At 44.4% G+C, this 19,740-nt stretch overlaps 1 protein-coding gene across 1 annotated transcript; it reads right to left on the minus strand.

The window, feature by feature from the left end:
* Positions 1 to 8,824: 8,824 nt before the first annotated feature.
* On the minus strand, positions 8,825 to 19,618 carry LOC142905614 (polyunsaturated fatty acid 5-lipoxygenase-like). Its single transcript, XM_076052310.1, has 15 exons — positions 19,506 to 19,618; positions 18,930 to 19,084; positions 18,271 to 18,466; positions 17,699 to 17,780; positions 15,223 to 15,345; positions 14,997 to 15,103; positions 14,543 to 14,715; positions 14,270 to 14,416; positions 13,577 to 13,780; positions 13,022 to 13,108; positions 12,173 to 12,342; positions 11,211 to 11,329; positions 10,425 to 10,525; positions 10,141 to 10,308; positions 8,825 to 9,361 (listed from the first exon to the last, which is right to left on the minus strand). The coding sequence occupies exons 1-15, from the start codon at positions 19,522 to 19,524 to the stop codon at positions 9,182 to 9,184; spliced, it is 2,031 nt and encodes a 676-aa protein (XP_075908425.1). The 5' UTR covers positions 19,525 to 19,618; the 3' UTR covers positions 8,825 to 9,181.
* Between the last annotated feature and the right edge of the window lie 122 nt (positions 19,619 to 19,740).

Here is a 19,740-nt window from a genome sequence, read left to right on the forward strand (position 1 = left end):
ATACACTATTAGACATTGTAAAAAATTAATTAAAAGTCCATCCAATGTGTTCGTGAATTTTTTTTAGATTTCAGGCAGGAAATGAGTCTTAAAATTTAGATATTATTTCTGGGTTGGGATCCCCAGACACCCTGGAATATTTGGTCCCCCCCAATGTTGACTCCATGGCTACGGCCTTGAATCCACTTAGTAATTGACTCATTACAGTACTTTAATTGAGCTCCACTTTTGACAACTCTGAAAACAAGGATATTTAACTGGCAGGTGGCAGTGATTTTGTGTCTGGCCTTGTGAGTGTTAAATATGTTTATATCTTTTTCGATTTAAAGCTTTCGTGACTGCAAGGATTCATCTTCTTTGGTTCTTTCGGTAAAGTCACATAGAATGAGAATAAAATAATAAAATAACAATAAAATTCTCACGACGTTCCGGCCACAACGCAAGCGGCCGTGTTCAAGTGAAAGGTACAGACCTGTCGGGACGACAGAGCTTCAATGAACGATGTTAAGATTCGTAGCGACTTTTAAGCTGGTTGGGAGAAGTGAGGCACCTTGACAAAGGGGTTTACATATCAAATAGCTGAGGGATTAGCTTGTGACTGGTCACAGGAATGGCTATGTTAAAGTCAAAACCTACACATCCACAGAGGCAACTAGTAATTTAGCATTGAAATAGCTAAGGGATTAGCTTGTGACTGGTCACAGAAATAGATGTTAAAGTAAAGGCCTACACATCCACAGAGCTTCAATGAACGCTGTTAAGTTGCCTCTGTGGATGTGTAGGTTTTGACTTTAACATAGCCATTTCCGTGACCAGTCACAAGCTAATCCCTCAGCTATTTGATATGTAAACCCCTTTATCAAGGTGCCTCACTTCTCCCAACCAGCTTAAAAGTCGCTACGAATCTTAACAGCGTTCATTGAAGCTCTGTGGATGTGTAGGCCTTTACTTTAACATCTATTTCTGTGACCAGTCACAAGATAATCCCTTAGCTGTTTCAATGCTAAATTACTAGTTGCCTCTGTGGATGCGTAGGTTTTGACTTTAACATAGCCATTTCCGTGACCAGTCACATGCTAATCCCTCAGCTATTTGCACAAGCTAATCCCTTAGCTATTTCAATGCTAAATTACTAGTTGCCTCTGTGGATGTGTAGGTTTTGACTTTAACATAGCCATTCCTGTGACCAGTCACAAGCTAATCCCTCAGCTATTTGATATGTAAACCCCTTTGTCAAGGTGCCTCACTTCTCCCAACCAGCTTAAAAGTCGCTACGAATTTTAACATCATTTATTGAAGCTTTGTGGTCACGACAGGTCTGTTCCTTTCACCTGAAGATGGCTGCTTGCATTGTGGCCGAAACGTCGTGAGAATATTTTTTGTGTTATTTTATTATTTTATTCTTATTCTGCGTGACTTTACCGAAAGAACCAAAGAAGATATGTTATATCATTCCTATTAGCGGCTCGAGGTTGCATCACGGGACACTTATTTTGAGTGGGCAGACTCTGACTTCATTTTAGCCAGCACTGGTCCGAGAATATACGCGGGATTAACAACCAGCGTGGATGGAGGGTGGAGGGAGGGGGATTTGTGGAGGGAGGGGCGAGGGTGGAGGGAGGGGCGAGGGTGGAGGGAGGGGCGAGGGTGGAGGGAGGGGGCGAGGGTGGAGGGAGGGGCGATGGTGGAGGGAGGGGCGAGGGTGGAGGAGGCGGTTTCCCATGGGCACGCACGAAGCCCGGCTCAGCGAAGTGGGATACGGGTGGCGTATTCATGCAGACGTGCATGGTGACGTCACAATCACCACGCACTTATTCACCCGTGTCAGCCAGTCAGGCAGCAATAATTTTTTCTCATATTATGTGGGAGGCTTTTTTATTGAAACCAAGGGGCCATATTTTTCTCAACAAAGCAATTTCTCCAATTTCGACATCACTTGCATGGAGACGCCTGGTGTGTAATGCAATGCAGTAGATCATCGATTACCCGGTGGCTTTGGGGGGGAAGAGGGCGCTGGATTTTCAAAAACGCCACATGACATCATTATGTAAGAGCATATTTATCACATTTTTTGCTAAACATTTTTTAAGGTGTTGTGTACAGTATACATATTTTTTTGTTATTTTTTATGTTTTTACGAGATGAAATTGCCATGAACATACAAATAGACAAAACAAATCCTACTTTAAAAAGTTCTTGTATTTACTGTACCATATGTAGCCGGTCCGCCCTGTCCCCTCTCCTTCTGTCGTGAATCCTTGCGAGAGGGGACAGGTCGGATAAATAGACAACAATAAAAGTAATAAAGTTTGGAGGTGATGAGTAGAGATTGCGTTGTGCTCTGTCCTCCGGAGAAGTGGGTGACTCCACAACGAGCCCGGGCACCGAGGGTTTGTGAAACGGCAAGAGTTTATTTCAAAAGTTTTCTTCAGAAGGGCAATTGCACCTCTGCAATAGCGATCATAGACACCCTCCACGCCAGAACACCGCAGCTGAATTCCTCGGCATCAAGTCCACCCAAATCGCAATCATGGTGATCATATTGAACAACATTTAACTTACATATTATTTAACAAACATTTCACGAGAAACATTTTAATATCTAACATCTGCCCCAAACATCTGTTGCGCCTTTTACATCCCCTGATAAGTCTGCATAAACGAAATATACTTAAACAATTATTAATTCAATTTTAATATAAATTATATTTACAAAATGTATATTTGAGAAAATCATATTTTACGGATAATAAACATGTGAAACAAGTATTTCTTATACCCAAATGAGGAATGCAACCTTTGCCAAAACAACTGCCCAGCTCATCCCATTAGCTAAATTTTACAATTAAGCTCGAAGTCAGCCATTCTGCGCCTTCCAAATGAACAGCGCAACACAATAACACCATACTTTTTGGTTCTTTCGGTAAAGTCACGTAGGTAGAAATATAATAGATCACGACGTTTCAATCGCAACACAAGAAATCGTCATCAGGTGAGACAACTACGGCAAGAAAAAACTGCTGAAGTAGGCGAGAGAGTTGCTGTGGCATGAGGTGATATAGGTATCGGCGGTAGGGGGAGAGAGAAGGGGGGGGAGAGAGGGGGCGGGGCAGAAAGTGGGACCCCACAGCAGCACCTGAGTCACCGGTGGAGAGATCCCAGACAGGTACAGAGAGAGAAAGAGACACAAGGAGTCAGAAATAACAGCTGACATAGGCAGGTAGGATGGAAACATCACAGTCGGTTAAGACTTTATCTGGTAAATGTCGTCCTTCCAATGATTGCCAACAATATCATCACTAATTCGACTTCTTTTATCGATTCGAACAAGCAGCGCTCTCTAAAACCTTCGGCCGCTTGACCACCCAGATTTTATGGTCTTCCAAAGATCCACAAAGAAGGTATCCCGCTCCGTCCTATCATCTCCACCATTAACTCACCCACCCACAAACTGGCCAGATTTCTGTCTGAGACCCTGCTTCCTTTCACTGGCAAGACCACCTCAGCTGTACTTAACTCAGCTCATTTGGTTTCTCTCGTCAAGGACATCTCACTGTCTCCAGATGATTTACTTGTCAGTTTCGATGTAGTCACCCTGCTAACCAAGGTACCTGTACCTGATACCATTGCAATAATTGAAGACTTGGTCCAACAGGGACAGAATCCAGATGTACCAACTTTGGTAAGGCACTGCCTTACCAACACTTACTTCACCTGGAATGGTACATTCTACAAACAAAATGAGGGTACCCCAATGGGTTACCCATCATCGCCAGTGGTAGCTAATGTTTTCATGGAGAAATTTGAGACAGATGCCATCCAGACATCCACCCTACGTCCTTCCTTGTGGAAGAGATACGTAGATGACACGTTCCATCATCTGGCCACATGGCCTGCCAGCACTGAACCAATTTATCAACCACATCAATTCCATACACTCATCTATCAAATTCACCATGGAAGTGGAAAAGGATGGCAAGAGAGCGGCTGGGTGTTTGCCAGTCGACGGCGGAGCTGCAGGAGGACGCGACCGCCATCGGGTCATAGTTCATACTTCATCGTTCCATTTATTTGGTATATCCCTGTGAGCCATTCGGCTCTTGAATCGGGTGCAACCACAACAAACAAAAACAAAAACATGAACAAGAAAACATCTTAAAGTGACTATGTGACTGTACAAACAGAAAATCCAGGAAAAAAAACATCAAAATATTCCTGAAATAGCACCGTACACCAATGCTCTGTGCAAAAATCCCAGTGGGATGCAAGTCAAACAACAACAACCACAAGACAACTGAGATTAAGGCCATCAGTCTACTTCTGTACTACAATAAACAAAAACATGGCCAAACCAAAAAACTTTTCGAAATCACCAATACAAAGCCATGAATACAATATAACAGTGATCATACGGACTGTGGCCGAATTTTTTTACAATAAACTACATAAATAACATATAACACACAAACCCTAGAGCCATAGCTGGCTGCATGAGTCACTCCACAACAACAGGAGCATCAGTCAGAGTATCACATTTTTCAATGCACCTTTAAGATCAGCACACTAAATCAAAATACAGATAATACTTTGCAGCGGTCATCCGGAGCGAAACATTTTATTTTATTTTAGGCCACTGAATAGCAGTGGCAGCTAGGAGTGTACAACTCCTCCAGAGCAGTTCTGAGTGAAGATCTCAAAGGTAGTGATTCAAGTTGCAGTTTATTGGCAATAGCATTCCAGACCGTGGGGGCATCAATAGCAAAATCCCTTCCTCCGGTTTTTGTACGGCAATAGGGAATGTGAAGCTGGTAAATGAGCGAAGACCTGAGGTCAAATTTGTTCTTTGAAATAGAGAGGAGATCCAGTAGGTAGTCTGCGGATTTTTTTGTAAGTACATCGTGAATAAATAAGATCTAGTGCACAAGCCGTCGAACATTAAGAGATGTTAAGTTTGACCCAATGTAGAGATCACAGTGGTGAATCCTATATGGGCAGTTTAACACGTAGGCCCATATAGGTCCTTAATTATTATGAATTATTATGGCCCTATATGGGCAGTTCAATGCAAATCTTAAGCCCGAGTGATAGATGGAATCAAGCTTGAGATAGGTCGGTAGTTATTGGGATCATTTTTAGGGCCCCCTTTGTGAATTGGACGGACATAGGAATGTTTCCTTTCTAGAGGAACTGATGCTTCTTTGATGGACAGGTTGAAAATATGGGCTATAGGTTTGTATATTAGGTGACCAACTGTTAGTAGAGCAAAGACGGGAAAACGATCTGCTCCGGTAGAGGAGGACCCTTTGAGGTAGGACAGTTGTTTCAGCACATTACTTTCGTGGATTTGCTGGAAACTAAATTCGTTTAATGTTTGGACAGGGGTGTAGGAATTTGCACGAGCAGTGGTGACTCCCAATCCATGATCAAAAAAGGTTAAAAATGTTAACTATTTTTTTGGGATCTGAAAAATATTCCCCATTTCGGTTAAGCTCAACGGGCAGATTGTCTGTTTTGAATGCCTTTTCGATACATTTGATTGTTTTCCAAAAAATCCTGGCATTTCCATGTGATTCCAGGAGAGTGGAGGAAAAGTAGGCATTTTTTGCATGCCGTATTTTTTTGACGCATCTATTCCTTAAAATCCTGTATCTAGCCAGTCATTTACCAAATTACTTTTCTGAGCACATGCCCAAGCCTTGTCCCTAGTTTTCATGAGCTTTGTAATCAAAGGATCATACCATGGTGGGCGGTTGCCTTTATTTTTAAATCTAACCAACGGAGCATGTTTGTTAACAATTTGGAGAAACGTGTACCTGAAAGTCTCCCAAGCCGTAGTCAGGTTGGGGATATCACATACCTTGTCAATATCCGAGTGAAGCACATAATTAGGAAATGCCTGAGTGCCTCAAAGAGTGCTTTTCAACATTTTTAGGGGGGGCTTTGGGTCTGGCTGATGATCTCACCCCAAAAATGAAGGAGTGATCACTAAGTTTAATACCCAGAACACCAGTCAGTGCGAAATTGAGGGGCATTTGTTAATAGGACGTCAAGCAGAGTTGACTGTCCCGGACTTTTTTAGGTTGGGTCTTGTGGGGACATTTATTAATTGAAACAGGTTAAATTCATCTGTAAAATTTGTGGCCACGGCCGGCGGGTTTAGCCAATTCCAATTTAGATCTAAAACTATTTCACCTTTAGAGAGGCCCCCAAAAAGCTCTCTCAGTGCAGATGCAGCTTCAACATTCTTCCTGCTAGGCGGTCTATAGCAGCACACTACCAATATCTGTTGATTATTTGGGAGAGTTATTCTGAGAGCCAAACCTTCAAAGTAACATTTTTTTAAACAAAGAGTGAGCTGGTGAGCGTGCAATAGTATTACAAACATAGATGGCAATTCCACCTCCTTTAGATCCTCGGTCAAGCCGAATAAGGTTGTAGTTGTCAATCGTAATCTGCAAGTCATTGACGGCAGGAGTGAGAATTGATGTTGACATGTATAACACCAACACCTTTTCTGCCAGAAAAATCTGGCATTTGGGCCAGGATGAAGCTCAATACCACCCAGAAATAAGAAAAGTAGAATTAAGTTTGCACAAGTATTTAATGTGAAAGGATGAAGAGCAGTGAACCCTGGACGAATAGCAGCAGCTCGCAGATGGTGTTATTTTTAAGAGCAGAATAAAGTTTGGAAGGAGTGCTAGTGAAGTAATGGTTCCCGCCATTTGGTGCGGACACGTCGCAGCAACCGGGCGCCATTTTGAATATGACGCAGAATCCGGGCGCCATTTTAAATGCAACGCGGCAACCGGGCGCCATTTTTTCTCAAGATGCAACGCAGCAACCGGGCGCCATTACTGCTGCTGTGCGTCTGCCACCACGTGTTAGCTGCAGTCTGCCACGCCTCTTGCGCCGGGCCGGCCTGGCGAAGCGTCGCTGGAGCCCTGCGACTGCGAGCGGGGTGTGCCTTTCTCCCCGCGATTCGAGTGAGAAGAGCAGGGAAGGACCTGGGCTGTTGAGAGCGAGAGGAGCCGCGTTCAAGGAGATGGTTCCCGACGTCTGGAGTCTGGGGGGGCCGCCTGCTTTGTGCTTGTGGGGTGAGCCAACGCGCTACAGAGTGCGCCGCCACTGCGCAAGGGACCTTGCTGCTTGCGGGGGAGGGGGAGCAGGCCGGCGCCATTAGTGTGATGAGCGCAGCGCGACACTTTGGAGGGACTCTTTTGACGTTGGCCATCCGGTATTGTTTTCCTTGCAGATGGTCATTCCTTTGGGTTTTTTGTTGCATTTTTGGGTTGTTGGGTATTAAATTATGTTGTGGCTATAGGGATGTTAGCTTGGGGGTTTAGTGTTAGTGTTGTTGTTTTGTGACGTTTTTACTGTTTGTCGTAGGGGTCGTCTAGATTTATTTCATAAGGGGATGTTGACAGCTGGGATGGCGTACACAGGGAGGTGTGAGTGGGTTGACGGCTGAGAATAATGTCACGGGTGTTAAGGGGGTACCTTGGGGAACAAAGGCAGGTCCGAGCTAGGGGGAGGAGCCACCAAGGGGTACTTAAGGGGGACCCCATAACGACGGCAGGGTCGCTGTTGGCGAGAGGTATGAGCCTGTGTGGACGAGATGCCAGCTGCCGCCGCAGGGCTAAAGATGTAGAGGTCTCACCGTCGCCGGGTGGTTATTGATCCCCCGCCCAGGTCTTCTGGGTGTCAAGTGCTATACTACATTAGTATTGCTAAGCTAAGGAAATGTAGAATGGCTAGGTACTTATCTGAAGCCAAAGACACATTAAAGGTGGCAAGCAAACCCTAGGTGTAACCTGTGTGGTTATGTAATTGTCAAATGGTGCATATTTGCATGCTTCAGTTTAATACCCCATTTTCTTTTGAACATTTTTGACAGTGCTCAGGATGATGACCAATTTGAGAGATTGGACACGATCACAAATCGATTTGGTGCAAGAGTCGGCGTGGCACAGGTGAGACGCCGAATGAGGAAGCTCCGTAAAACAGCGTGTAACCAATAAACTAGAATCTAAATAATGGGATAAAGTATTATTTTAGTAACAGCCTAACCCGAAATCTTTACAATGACGGTTTGGGATTAAGTTTCGTTGCGAGTTTGAGAAATGTTAATTTTGGTGCAAGTGCAAATAATTTAAAACATGCAATTAATCCCATATGCGCATGGATTCGAGTGCCGTGTGGGGCTTGAAGGGGAGTCGTTTCAGGTACGAGATCAATTTATTTTGAATAGTGTAAACTGGTGGGGTTTTTGCAGGAAAGTGGGAGGACGTTACTGCTTTAGGCATTATATTTACTAGCATTTTTAGTGTGCGAGTGCTCAGGGGAGTTTTGTTTTAAACAATGGACGAGTGAAATGGTGATCGAACAAGGTGTGACAAGTTCAAATAGTTTCATTATACTATTAATTGGTAAAGTAGAGGGCTTAAAATGTCCCCTCGGAAGCACGAGTTACAAATGCAGTTTTGCATGTAGTTGTAGATTTTAGAATTGGCTCTGCGTGGCACAGGGATTTGATAGAGGCATGGGGCGTGGAGTTGGCATATTTGGTCGTTTCAGATAGTCCACTCGTGGTGGCAGATTCAATAAACCCACCATGTGTGAACGGCATCGCCTGGATTTCTAGTTTCAAAGCGTGGAGCAAGATCATGCCAGAGAACTATTGGTTTAGTCAATTTTCGACGACTACCCCCAGTGCCCAAGGAGGACGATCACAGCCAGGACGATCGAGGCACAGGCAAGGCGATGGCAGCAGAGGGCATGGCAGACCAGCCTACTGCTGCATTGCAAAGAGCCAAATGCACAATACTGCAGAATGTTGAGATTTTATTTTTCATTTTTGCAACGTGGACAGTGCAAGGCACAACAGTTGTGAAAACCACACAGAAAATCAATGTCAGTGTCAGATTTCCTTCAACATCTTAAAATTCACCATTGTGGCACATTTTTGCATTGAAATCTTGTATGGGTCTCCAGGACCCTGTTCAATTAAGTGTTACGTGCATTTAAGCCTAAGGAAGGGCACAGACTAGAAAACATCCAAGATTGCATTGCAAATTTAAATGTTAAAGCTTCCATAGACCAAAACCGCGATTTGGTCCCTCAGCACACAAGGACAAGGCAGGAAAATGAAAAAAATCTAATCCTCAGGTTTTTCCCCCATCATTTAGATTGTGATGCTGTTGGCCACCTTGTCAGGCTTCAGGTAGGGATACTTGATGGGAAGGGTCTTGTTTCTTTCAACAATGGATTTTGTAATCACCTCGAGGTCGGATTGGTATTCTTGCATGGCCTTGAGGGCATCTGGGTTCTGGAAAGGTTCATCTGGGAAAGTTCCAAGGGTTTTCTGCATGCATTTCATGAAAAAAACAGACACCATTCAAGACATTGGTTGACCCCCTTGTAATTAGGTCAATAGAAGTTCCATGCAGCAGGAAGAGGTTGCTAAATCATGGATCAAGGTTTTAAAAAGGATACCGTCTTTACAAAGGTGACCGTTGTATAATGGTTAGTAGACTTGATTTAACCAAGACGTGGGTTCGAAGTCTAACCTTCCAGTGCAGCAGCTTAAAAAAAAATCACAGCATTATATGGTATACAACTTGCACAAGTTGGCCCATCAGATGATCGTGGATTGGGTAAAGTGTTGGTACACCCACCTCAAGATTAGTTATGCATGTTAGCCACTAGGCAGGGTTCAGTGGCTGCCCTTTCAGGACAAGCATACCTAAAAAGGTCATTGTAATCTTTTAAGCCATGAACTGGCTGTAAATGTTGCAATTTTATACCTGCCAATCCTTTAATTGGTGGAAAACCCACCACCAGCAATGCCCTCCACGATTACCATTTAGATTAACATTAACTGTCCTGCCCAGGCAGCCGAACACTTGAGCTATACCCATTTCAAACCTTTATAAATGGTTTTCCTTTAGAGGCCAGCCAGCTTTTCCTGATTACGATCACTTAGGTATGTACAAATTACAATGCTTGGATTGCAACACATCTACACGAATTTATCAAAAAGACCCAAAGAACAGGAATTTATGCAGGTCACGAAAGCTTTAAGTCTGGATTTAGACCGACGTAACCTTAATCCACATTGCAAATGCAGGAACTAGCACCTACCTCTGCAGCACTGCGGCTAAGCACCCAGGTGATTGCCATGGAAATACAAGACACCTGCACATCAGGCAGTGTCTGCAGGATGAAAGGCATGTCCACCACACCCTTGGTGGTTGGAGGTGGTTTCCTCATGGCACTGGGTGCATTTGGGATCCATGCATAGAAGTCAAACTGCAGCACACGGTAAGGGTGGGAAGAGCATTTTTTTAATACTAAAGTCAGCAATAAACCGAACATCACTTTGCAAGGGCTTTCGTTCAAAAAACAAACATCCGAATTTACGTTACCTGGCCATAGTTGACGGCAGAATGCTGGGCAGAGCACAGGAACACCACCATGGTGAGGAATTCACTCAACTCTGCCACACATGTGAACTTGGTAGGAAATCCTGCAGCACAGAACCAATGTTAAAAGGAGCAGCGAGCGATGACGTTGCGTTAAAACAATGCTTGGACAGTAAAACCTGCAAGCTCAAATATCCCCTCGTTTGTAATTATAGCAATTGTCTTGCTATTGACGAGAGCAGTGGTGCTCGGCCTGGTTCAGGGACCAGTGGTCCAAATACCAATCCAGAAATTAACAGAATGTCATTGATATTTATTAAATTAGTTGATATTAAGGTAAAGCATTCCAAGATCTAAATGCCCTTCAAAAAAATGCGAGTAGCCGCACGAAAAAAGTTATGGTAATGCAGTATGTTGTATTACTGGCATTTAGATAATTTATTTTTTTGCCACCAGGGCTGGGGTCCATAGAAACCTTTGCATGTGGCAGTGGTCCTTGGGCCAAAATAAAAATTGATGCATGGCATGATGGTGGCTTTGTTAGCACACTGGTTTTGCTAGAGGTTGCTTGCAAGTTCATGGCAAGTCATGGGCACACCTTTAATATTATGTGGCCAAGAATGCCAGGATACACCTGTTGACTAAAACCAGGTTGCAACCTGGTGTAGTAATGCATTTCCATCCTCAAACAAGTGGTCTGGCCAGCATGGAAGGGCATGCCAATGACCTGGTAGAAAACACCTTTCCTCCAGCAAGTGCTAGGACATAATTGCAGGGCTGCTTAATTACCATTGGATGGGTTGCTTAGCAAGGCATGGTTGATGTCGTCAACGAATACTTGAAGTTCAGCGTCACCTCTCACGTCTTCGTCACGTTTGTAGAAGATGGCAAGTATTTTGTCGACAAACCTGCACAACAACGTAATGGTGCTTTCATCTGTTAAGATGAAAGCCACAGGAACTGAAGCGACCTTAGTCTCAAATCAAGTTCAATAACGGAACATTTTGGAATTGTGGTAGTGTTTAAAGTCCCTTGTATCATTCCTAGGATAACAAATATACCAAGTTGGGGAAAATACATCCATTTACCCGGGGGTAGGCAGCATCATGCCATTAAATTATTATTGTAAGCTTGTGGCTGCAGGAATCAACTCGTTGGTTTTTTCGTTAAAGGTCACGTAGGCGACCCACTAACAAAGCCAACGTTGCTCCCTTTCTCTCGATGTGGCGGTGGCTCTCGTTTAGCAGACTAACTGGCTGTGATGTTGTTGTGCGCGCATGCATTTCCTATTGCACACGTCAATCCCCTAGGTGGTGGATATACCGTCACTACATATTGACATGCTAATCTCTGACATTACAATAGCTACCTCCTCGGCTCTGTCATGGAGGTGCATCACCCACATCAGTTCCCATCTTTGGAATTCTTACTCGCTTAGGCAGAAGCTCTCGCCCCCCTCCCCCAGCTGTGTATATATAGGACTTGTTTCAGCAGCCCGTTTCTCACTCACACCTGAAGACGATTGCAACGTCTCGATCTTAGTTTTGCTACCTACATCCTTACCGAAAGAACCAGTCAGAAACCTGTTTTGAAAGGGAGGAAATGAAGTCAGTGTATCAACTCATAAATTGGGTCTCAAAAAAATTGATATCTGAACTGCCTTTGCAAGTCGGTTGCACGTGCCCACCGATAGCATTTTCATCATCGTGCACATAAAACCACCGGCACCAGCGTATAGTAGGTCTGGTTACTTGTGAATGGTCTTCCAGATGCTGCAGGCATCATCCCTGTAGTAGTAGCTGGGCAAGTCACCAACACCTCGATCTGCCACATCCTTCAGGATGCACAGATGTCTGTAGGTGAGCGCCTTCAAGCCCTTGCCACCAAGCTTGAAATGGCCACCGCCCCCAATTGACAGCGCCTGAACAAGTACATTTCAAGATCGTGTCATTTGAAGCCTTACCATTGAAAGACACTGCAGTACTCGGACGTGTCGATATGCATGGTGATGCAAAAGGAGCCAAAAGGTGGCAACTTTCAAAGTTGGGTCAGTCTTTGGAAAATTGCATTAAGGTATTGAGGGCCAATAGGGGAAGGAGAGATTTACCATGGTCACTGTATGGGCATGAATTGGGCAACTATAATTTAAAATGGTAGCCGAAAAGTTGGAGGACAGGTGTAACAAAAGCTTACATCCTTGCTATTAAAACTATTGGATATAGTCAGTAGGGACAAAGCAAAATGAAATTAAAGGAGCAGGTTGAAGTACTTGCTGGTATCGTGTGCCTAAAACTTGGAAACGTGCACAGAATCGGGTAGATGCACACTTGGTATTATACCAGGATGTTAAGAGTGTGAGCAATGTCAAACACCGCATTGGAAAGAATATTAGGACGATTGAGTTCCTGTAAATGGATTGTGAACATCAAGCAGCTAAACAATGGAATGCATTGGATGATATCCAGGAGACGGAGCAATGACAAAATGAGCTCATGCAGCAGAAGTAAGATTGTTGGATTAGAATACTGCCTCGGAGGCTTTGATGCCGTGGCTTAAATGGCAACTCATTTCAAAAGGCTCGTAAAAACCACAACCCTCACCTGATCCACAAAGGCTCCTGTGCCCACAAGTTGCGTCCGTGCACGCACGTTGATTTCCAGGGTGAAACGCAGGTGGCGATACAGGAGCTATGCGTAAGCAGGTCAGAAAATCAGATGACCATGTGTATTAGCTGGCAATAGGCTTAATTTAACTACTGTCACTTTAAGAATGCACTTTCACGTCCTTAAAAAGGAGAGGGCAAGTCCTGTGCACAAGTCATTTCATGTCTTGGTACATGTACATGACATTGAGGAAATGTATTTGGATAAAGGTTTACTAGAAAAGGAGTCACTACATTCTGGAAGGATGGTTCCACACAACCCACAAGTGTAAAAATTAACCTTCACAAAAATGACCAGAATATTGGGCAAGATCTAAGAATCCAGAGACCACATCTCCAGACAAACAAGCCTTGTTGGTTGACAGGCAGTACAAGGACTGCCAGGATGGTGACGAGCACCACATGCATTTTAAAAATACAAGATAGCAGTGGATAACTGTGTCACTAGCAGTCTCCCATGCTATTAACGCCAACATTAAAACCATGGATTCACCTTATGGACAGGATGCATTGTAGACAGCTGCCGTAAGGTGGCCATGGTGAACACCTCGGCCAGCAAGTGGGTCTTGAGCAAGTGCGTGGAGATCTCATGGATCTGAAAGTCCATGGAACGAACCCACATCTTGGCCAGCATCCAGTCGTGCGCAGAGTCGCTCGGCAAGAAGATGGGGTTATCCGCCGATGGCTTTTGCTGCAGCTGTGGATGCATGGTGGTAGGAGCAGCAGAATATTGTTTGTGTAAAGCCACAGTTGTTCGTACCGAAGCTTGCTATGTCCGATGTTTTCATTGTCCCATGTACGACATGGTTACTAGAATGAATAGATTAGTAGGTACATTGAGTGTGTACCTGTTGCCAACTTTACAAACTGTTATTCATACGTTTGTAAAAACATAAAAGTTTTGACTATCACTTTGTCTATGATTGCAGTACAGTTGGCCATGTACTTGCCAAAGTACACAATGCACCCAGGACTGTTATTGTACAGTGGATGAAACGATTAGGGTAACTTGGTCTTTACTAATACCCACAATCCAATGCAGGAATGCCATAATTACCCAACCCACTGGCAAGGGGAGAGCTAGTGCCATCTATGGCGGGAGTACACAAGTCAGAGATGTGGCCCTGTTGATAACAAAAGATACCATTGCCAGGATGCTAGCACGAGCGCAAAATGCACAACTTGCCTGTATAGCAATAGGCAGCAGCTGCCCCTGTTTGTTGACGTAAAGCAGGCACATGGGAGCTGCTAGGTAGAAGGGCTTGGAATGGTTGAATGTATTGCCAGGAATGCCATCAAGGCACTGGTAGTCCACAATGTAGACATTGCCGTGCTGTGAACATGCACACAAAATAATCCCACAGGTCATCACCACTGTAGTGATGCGCTTAAGCTATGGTCTGCACAAGGTTATTAGGGGCAAGTTTCAAATTAAAGCATTGGGAGATCTTTACAGCACCTTGATCTCGTCTTCAAGGGAGCATTCACGGACCAGGCTGCTCTTCACCATGTTCGTGGTGACAGGGAAATTCTCAGGCAGCTTGGTGCAGCGTTTGATGAGAACAGGGTTGACGCCATTCATGAATTGGTAACCGAAGAACCAGTCTTGATCCCAGTGGTGAGAAATATACTCTGCACAACGGGAGATAGCAGAAAGACGTGGAACAGATGCCACATACAGGGCTACAATTTAAAACCGCAGGTCAGTTGTGTACATGTACACCATTACTTCAAATTAAGTCTCGCAATCAATTATAAAAAAGGGTATGGCAAGCTACTGGAGGGGACGGTGTGGTGCCATTAATTTCCACAAAGTAGGTGAAAAACCAGCAGGATCGGATCTTAGATGTAATTATGGAGTCAACCCTCGACTTAGTTTACCACTCAAACCATAGCTACCCCACCGTGCAAACCTGCAATTTCACTCTTGACCCTTGTAAATAAGCGACGGAAGTCTTCTATCTTCGTCCAAGACATGCCATCGAGGTTCATGAACACCCTCAAACCCAAATCTTGCACACTAAACGACAAGTACAAAAGTGCAGTCAGACCAATCAGGGACATTTGAACAGAATTCAAAGCTAGCAACATGTCTAACAAAATGGTAACAGTAGTGTGGCAAACAAATGGTGTCTTTACCTTTGCAGAAAGGACAAGTTGAAATCGGCACTTTTCTCATCATCAAAACGGGTATCGCAGGGCAAGTCAAGGAAGGATTTGCTGTCGACTCCAAGGGGAAGCCCAGCTTGCCATTCTAGCCACCTGCAGAAAATCAAAAGCAGGCCGCAATAGTTTAGGTGTCAAGGCCAGGGTTTTTGGTACACACTGGTCACTACAATATGGGTGGCAAAATTAGATTGCCCATTTTTGTAATCGGCAGCTGGCCAACTGACAAAGGGGCAAACGGTCACGATTCCAGAACCGAGTGTAATAATAAAACCCAATTAGGAAGGTGAAACAGATTAAGAGCACACCATTGAAAAGAAACGGTGGGAAAACGTAGTTCCACCTCTTTAAGCATTCTGAATTACCCAGTGTTGGATATATAGGCCTGTTCCAAAATTGCTATTAATAATTGCCAGTAATTTTAATAAATCCTGCTACAAGGAGCAGCCAGATGGAGATCGTAAAAAGGCCATTAAAAATAAATAATAAACTGCAGGACAAAGAGCGGTTGTTATCTGCGAATCTCCAGAGCACCAAAGAACGGCTCAAATTCCCAGAATCAGACACAGGGCAAACAAACATTACAACTGATTTTTTTTTCTCTTCAGAAAAAAGAGAGTTTGGCTATAAGAATAAGTCTTATTACTTATTTTATGTCAACCTAATTTAAGCCACGCATTGTATCTTCTGTGTACGTGACTTTACCAAGAGAACCAAAGTACACGAGTTCCTGCAATCACGAAAGCGCACGTCCAAACTAAGCTATATATCCAACCTCCAGATAAAATCGGAACTACAAATCTTGGTTAAACAAAACTAAATGATATGAGCGACGTTAAACCGAGGGCTAGCCAAAGAGAGAAAGAACCTCCCGGCCGCCTTAGTCTTCCCACAGTGCAGGATAACAGGAATTTAACACCAGAGCGAGGAAATTGCTTGTTGCAAAGACGGAGCCATCTGTACCCCATGGATGAAGAGATACCTTGGGGCAGGGACGGTGATCAATGGATGCAGATGTCTTGATGGGATGACACACACAAGCAACGCCCCCCCCCCTCCCACTACCCAGAGTGGAGATTTTTCGAATGTAATCGCTCAACCAGCATCTTGACAGACCAGTTCAACAAGGCACAGCAAGTTCAACCGGCAGATCAGCTCAAGATCTACTGAAGAGGGCAGCGAGTGGCAGGCCGGGGGTGGCCCCATGATCACAGGATGGCAAGGTTCGCCGAGTAGTTATGTATAAACGAGCACGAGTTGGGAGCTGAAAGACGAAGTATCGCTCAAAGACTTGTATTTCTACATCAAGTGCCAGCGGCCACGCGTGTGCTGGCTCATCCAGCAGCGGAAAGAGCCTTTATCTGCTAGCATGAGCAAAGCTGACACCGAACAAGAGAACAAAGCCATTCGTATCACCCTCCCCCACTCAGACGCACCACCCGGCATCGGCGTCAAGAAGATGCTCATATCGGGACAATCAAGAAGTGTGACATTCCAAAGGGGGCACATTAAGTATCAACGGATTGTGAAGAACATTGTTGCCATCGAGTTACAGGGATACTGCTACTTAGTATTTGAGTCGTTCGTTTTTTTTTAATTGCATGATGTTGCATATGGATCAACGAATGGGTGCAGTAATGCGTGGCTAATTTCCAGTGTACGAATTTGCATATTATAGGGTTAAGGTTTGTGTAGAATAGCACGCATGTTTAACGACCCTCTCACCAGCTGAGCTCGCGTTAGGCAGTGGAATTAATCACATGTGCCGTCGCCAAAGTGAGACAACGCAATCATTGACGGTTAGTGTTGGTACTGCATTGATAATTCCAAGCCGAGAGTTGCATCTTTTAGAGTTAAGGTTTAGTTAGAAAATAAAATTGATTAACGCAGAAGTGGTTGTACGTTTCAAGCATAATAAATATTATCTACAACAACTGTATTCTGCGTTGAGATCTGAATTAACAAACTATAATGCACTCGGTAAATTGTAAAGCGAGAATTGTATTGTCGAGCGTTAATACGAAATTAAACGAAGCAGAGTTTAATCCGGCCTACTTACAGCACACATGCATAACGCAATACGACTAATTGTATGATCCCGATTGATAACCCGACCCTCCTCAGCAATACGGGGCCTAATTATCATAAGGGATCGCATTAGCATAATCACCCCCATTCACATACATTAATACAATTATCTCTAGAATAAACAATTCTCAATTAATAATTTCTGATAATTACGCAATTTTCCAAATATAATTTAATTTATTATTTCAAAATTTTCATAACCGACATATACAACACCAGAACACAGTAGACAATTCCAACTAACCTTGGTTGTTTCTAGATATTTTTTGGCAAAGGATGACAGCAAGTCTAACAGTGTATTCGTAGCAATTTGCAATGCAATTGGACAAGCACGAGACCATGAATAACTTGTGCCTCAAACCTCAACGAGTGCCGTCTCGCAGACAATTCCTCAGCCCTCTTTTCCTTTAGTTGAGCCAAGGTCTCGTGCTGTGGCAGAATTCCTGCAATGCGAGGGGTGGAAGCAAGTGCAAAACACGCGTCTGGTAGCCACAACACCGAGTTGAACGTACCCAACAACTTGCAAAGTCAAATTCTAGCTTTTAAATTACATTGTGGGCGGGAACTGTTGCGCAGCAGAATTAAGAATCACGTGGAGAGGTCTTGACGGCCATGTGGACAGCATTTGAAAAAGGCCTGAACACAAGTGATTTCGCCAACTGTTCAGGGATGTAGTTCCATATGCAGACAGAAGTATAATTAGGAGGGGAACCAAATTAAGGCGTCATCTTTCGTTAGCCGATTGCACAACCTGGGTGGAATTGTGGGAAATCAGTAAGAAAAAGGGATAGTGCAAGAGATACGTGCCACCTCAAAACCACAAGGAACCTTGGTTTAATGCTAGACCATAAGCATTTAATGGAATTGTACCATCTCCATGCGTGTAGAGACCAATGCAAAAAAAATGGCGATCTGCCAACACCCACATCTTACCAAGCCCCTCCCGTAGCTCCATGGAGCCCTGCTCGAGCCAGTGGTTGGCAGGGAACCGGTGCACACGGCCACCCGGAGCGGCGACCTCCACGTAGCGGCAGAACCACGAGTCGTTCACCAGGAACGCCTCCTTCTCCAGACGAACCATTCGGATGTCGCCAATGTCAAGCTTGCTTGGAATGCTGTAGATGTCAATCTGGCCATAACATCAAAAAGGATCGTAGATGTCAGACCTAGTTTTGCTCGAAAGGTGAACATGCACATGAAGTGTTAGTTTCAGGTATTACAAAGGAGACATTGCGTCCATCCCCCCCCTTCCCCCCACCAGCCAAAAACAGCCCAAGGCAACACGGCACATTCAAACCACAGGGTCAAGAGTATTGCCCATGCATGTACTTGTTTCATCGCACTTTCAACAGAAGAACGAGATTACATTCAGCACGAATGCGCTCTTCAGGAACCCACCGATCATTGCAGCCTATTCCACAAGCCGTTCGTATCGTGGTGGTCACCCATCCAAGCACTACCCAGGCTCAACCCATCCTTAGCATGCAATCTGGCATTTGCCAGGCAATGCAGTCAGAAGCTAGGACAGAGCAAGCTGTAGTGCGTAGTGCTTATTCCCACAAGCCGATTAGATACACAATGAAGCTACTCACCGCCCCGGGGCAAAGGTCCAGTCCGAAGTGGTCCAGAAGCTGCCTATTGCTTTGGCCTGCCGAGCCAATGATAGTTGCATACACAAAGTTCATGGTGCCCGAGAACAGTGTATCGCCCGTGGCTACCGTCAGCTTGTACAGAGTCTCCACTTCTCCTGCAGCACAGCAAGACGGGGGGGGGGGGGGGGGGGGTGTCGCTTTTCAATTGGTTATGGACGAGTCTACACCATCGTAGACTAGAATAACCTTTTTATTAAAACATCGGGAATAAATAAACAGGCCCACATACGCCGACCTAAAAATGATTTAATTGCTTGCGGTGTGCTATTTCAATGAACCTAACAAGAAGTCTGCTAATACCATTAATACAAAACCAAGAACAGTACACACGGATGGTTTCAAATTCGGCGATCTGCACACTGGCATTTTATAGCTTCTGACTGATATAGAGGGAATAATCCACGTCTAGTGAATTCAAGCGACCAAAGGAAGCATCTTATTAAAAAGGATACACTTCGAATATGGACAGCAAATCACCACAAAGTTAAGATTGAACAAGGCACGTTTCAGACAAACCTGCTACACTTTCCAGCATGATGACGCTTTCACACAACCACAGGCAACCAAATAAACTGCCCGCTACAACCAGACCAGTGAACACCACCGCACAATAATGCACTGCTCACGGCCCTGTGTTACCGAATCTGCTTTTATATCCTTAGGACTGGAAGAGCCCAGCCGGGAAATCGTTCATGTGAGGCGTGTCCCTTATTGCCATCATTTCGGCGGTACAATAGAACAATAGTGATCA

This window comes from Petromyzon marinus, chromosome 55 (assembly GCF_048934315.1).
Source record: "Petromyzon marinus isolate PM22_M1 ecotype Great Lakes invasive population chromosome 55, UKy_Petmar_22M1.pri1.0, whole genome shotgun sequence".
Classification (NCBI taxonomy): domain Eukaryota; kingdom Metazoa; phylum Chordata; class Hyperoartia; order Petromyzontiformes; family Petromyzontidae; genus Petromyzon; species Petromyzon marinus.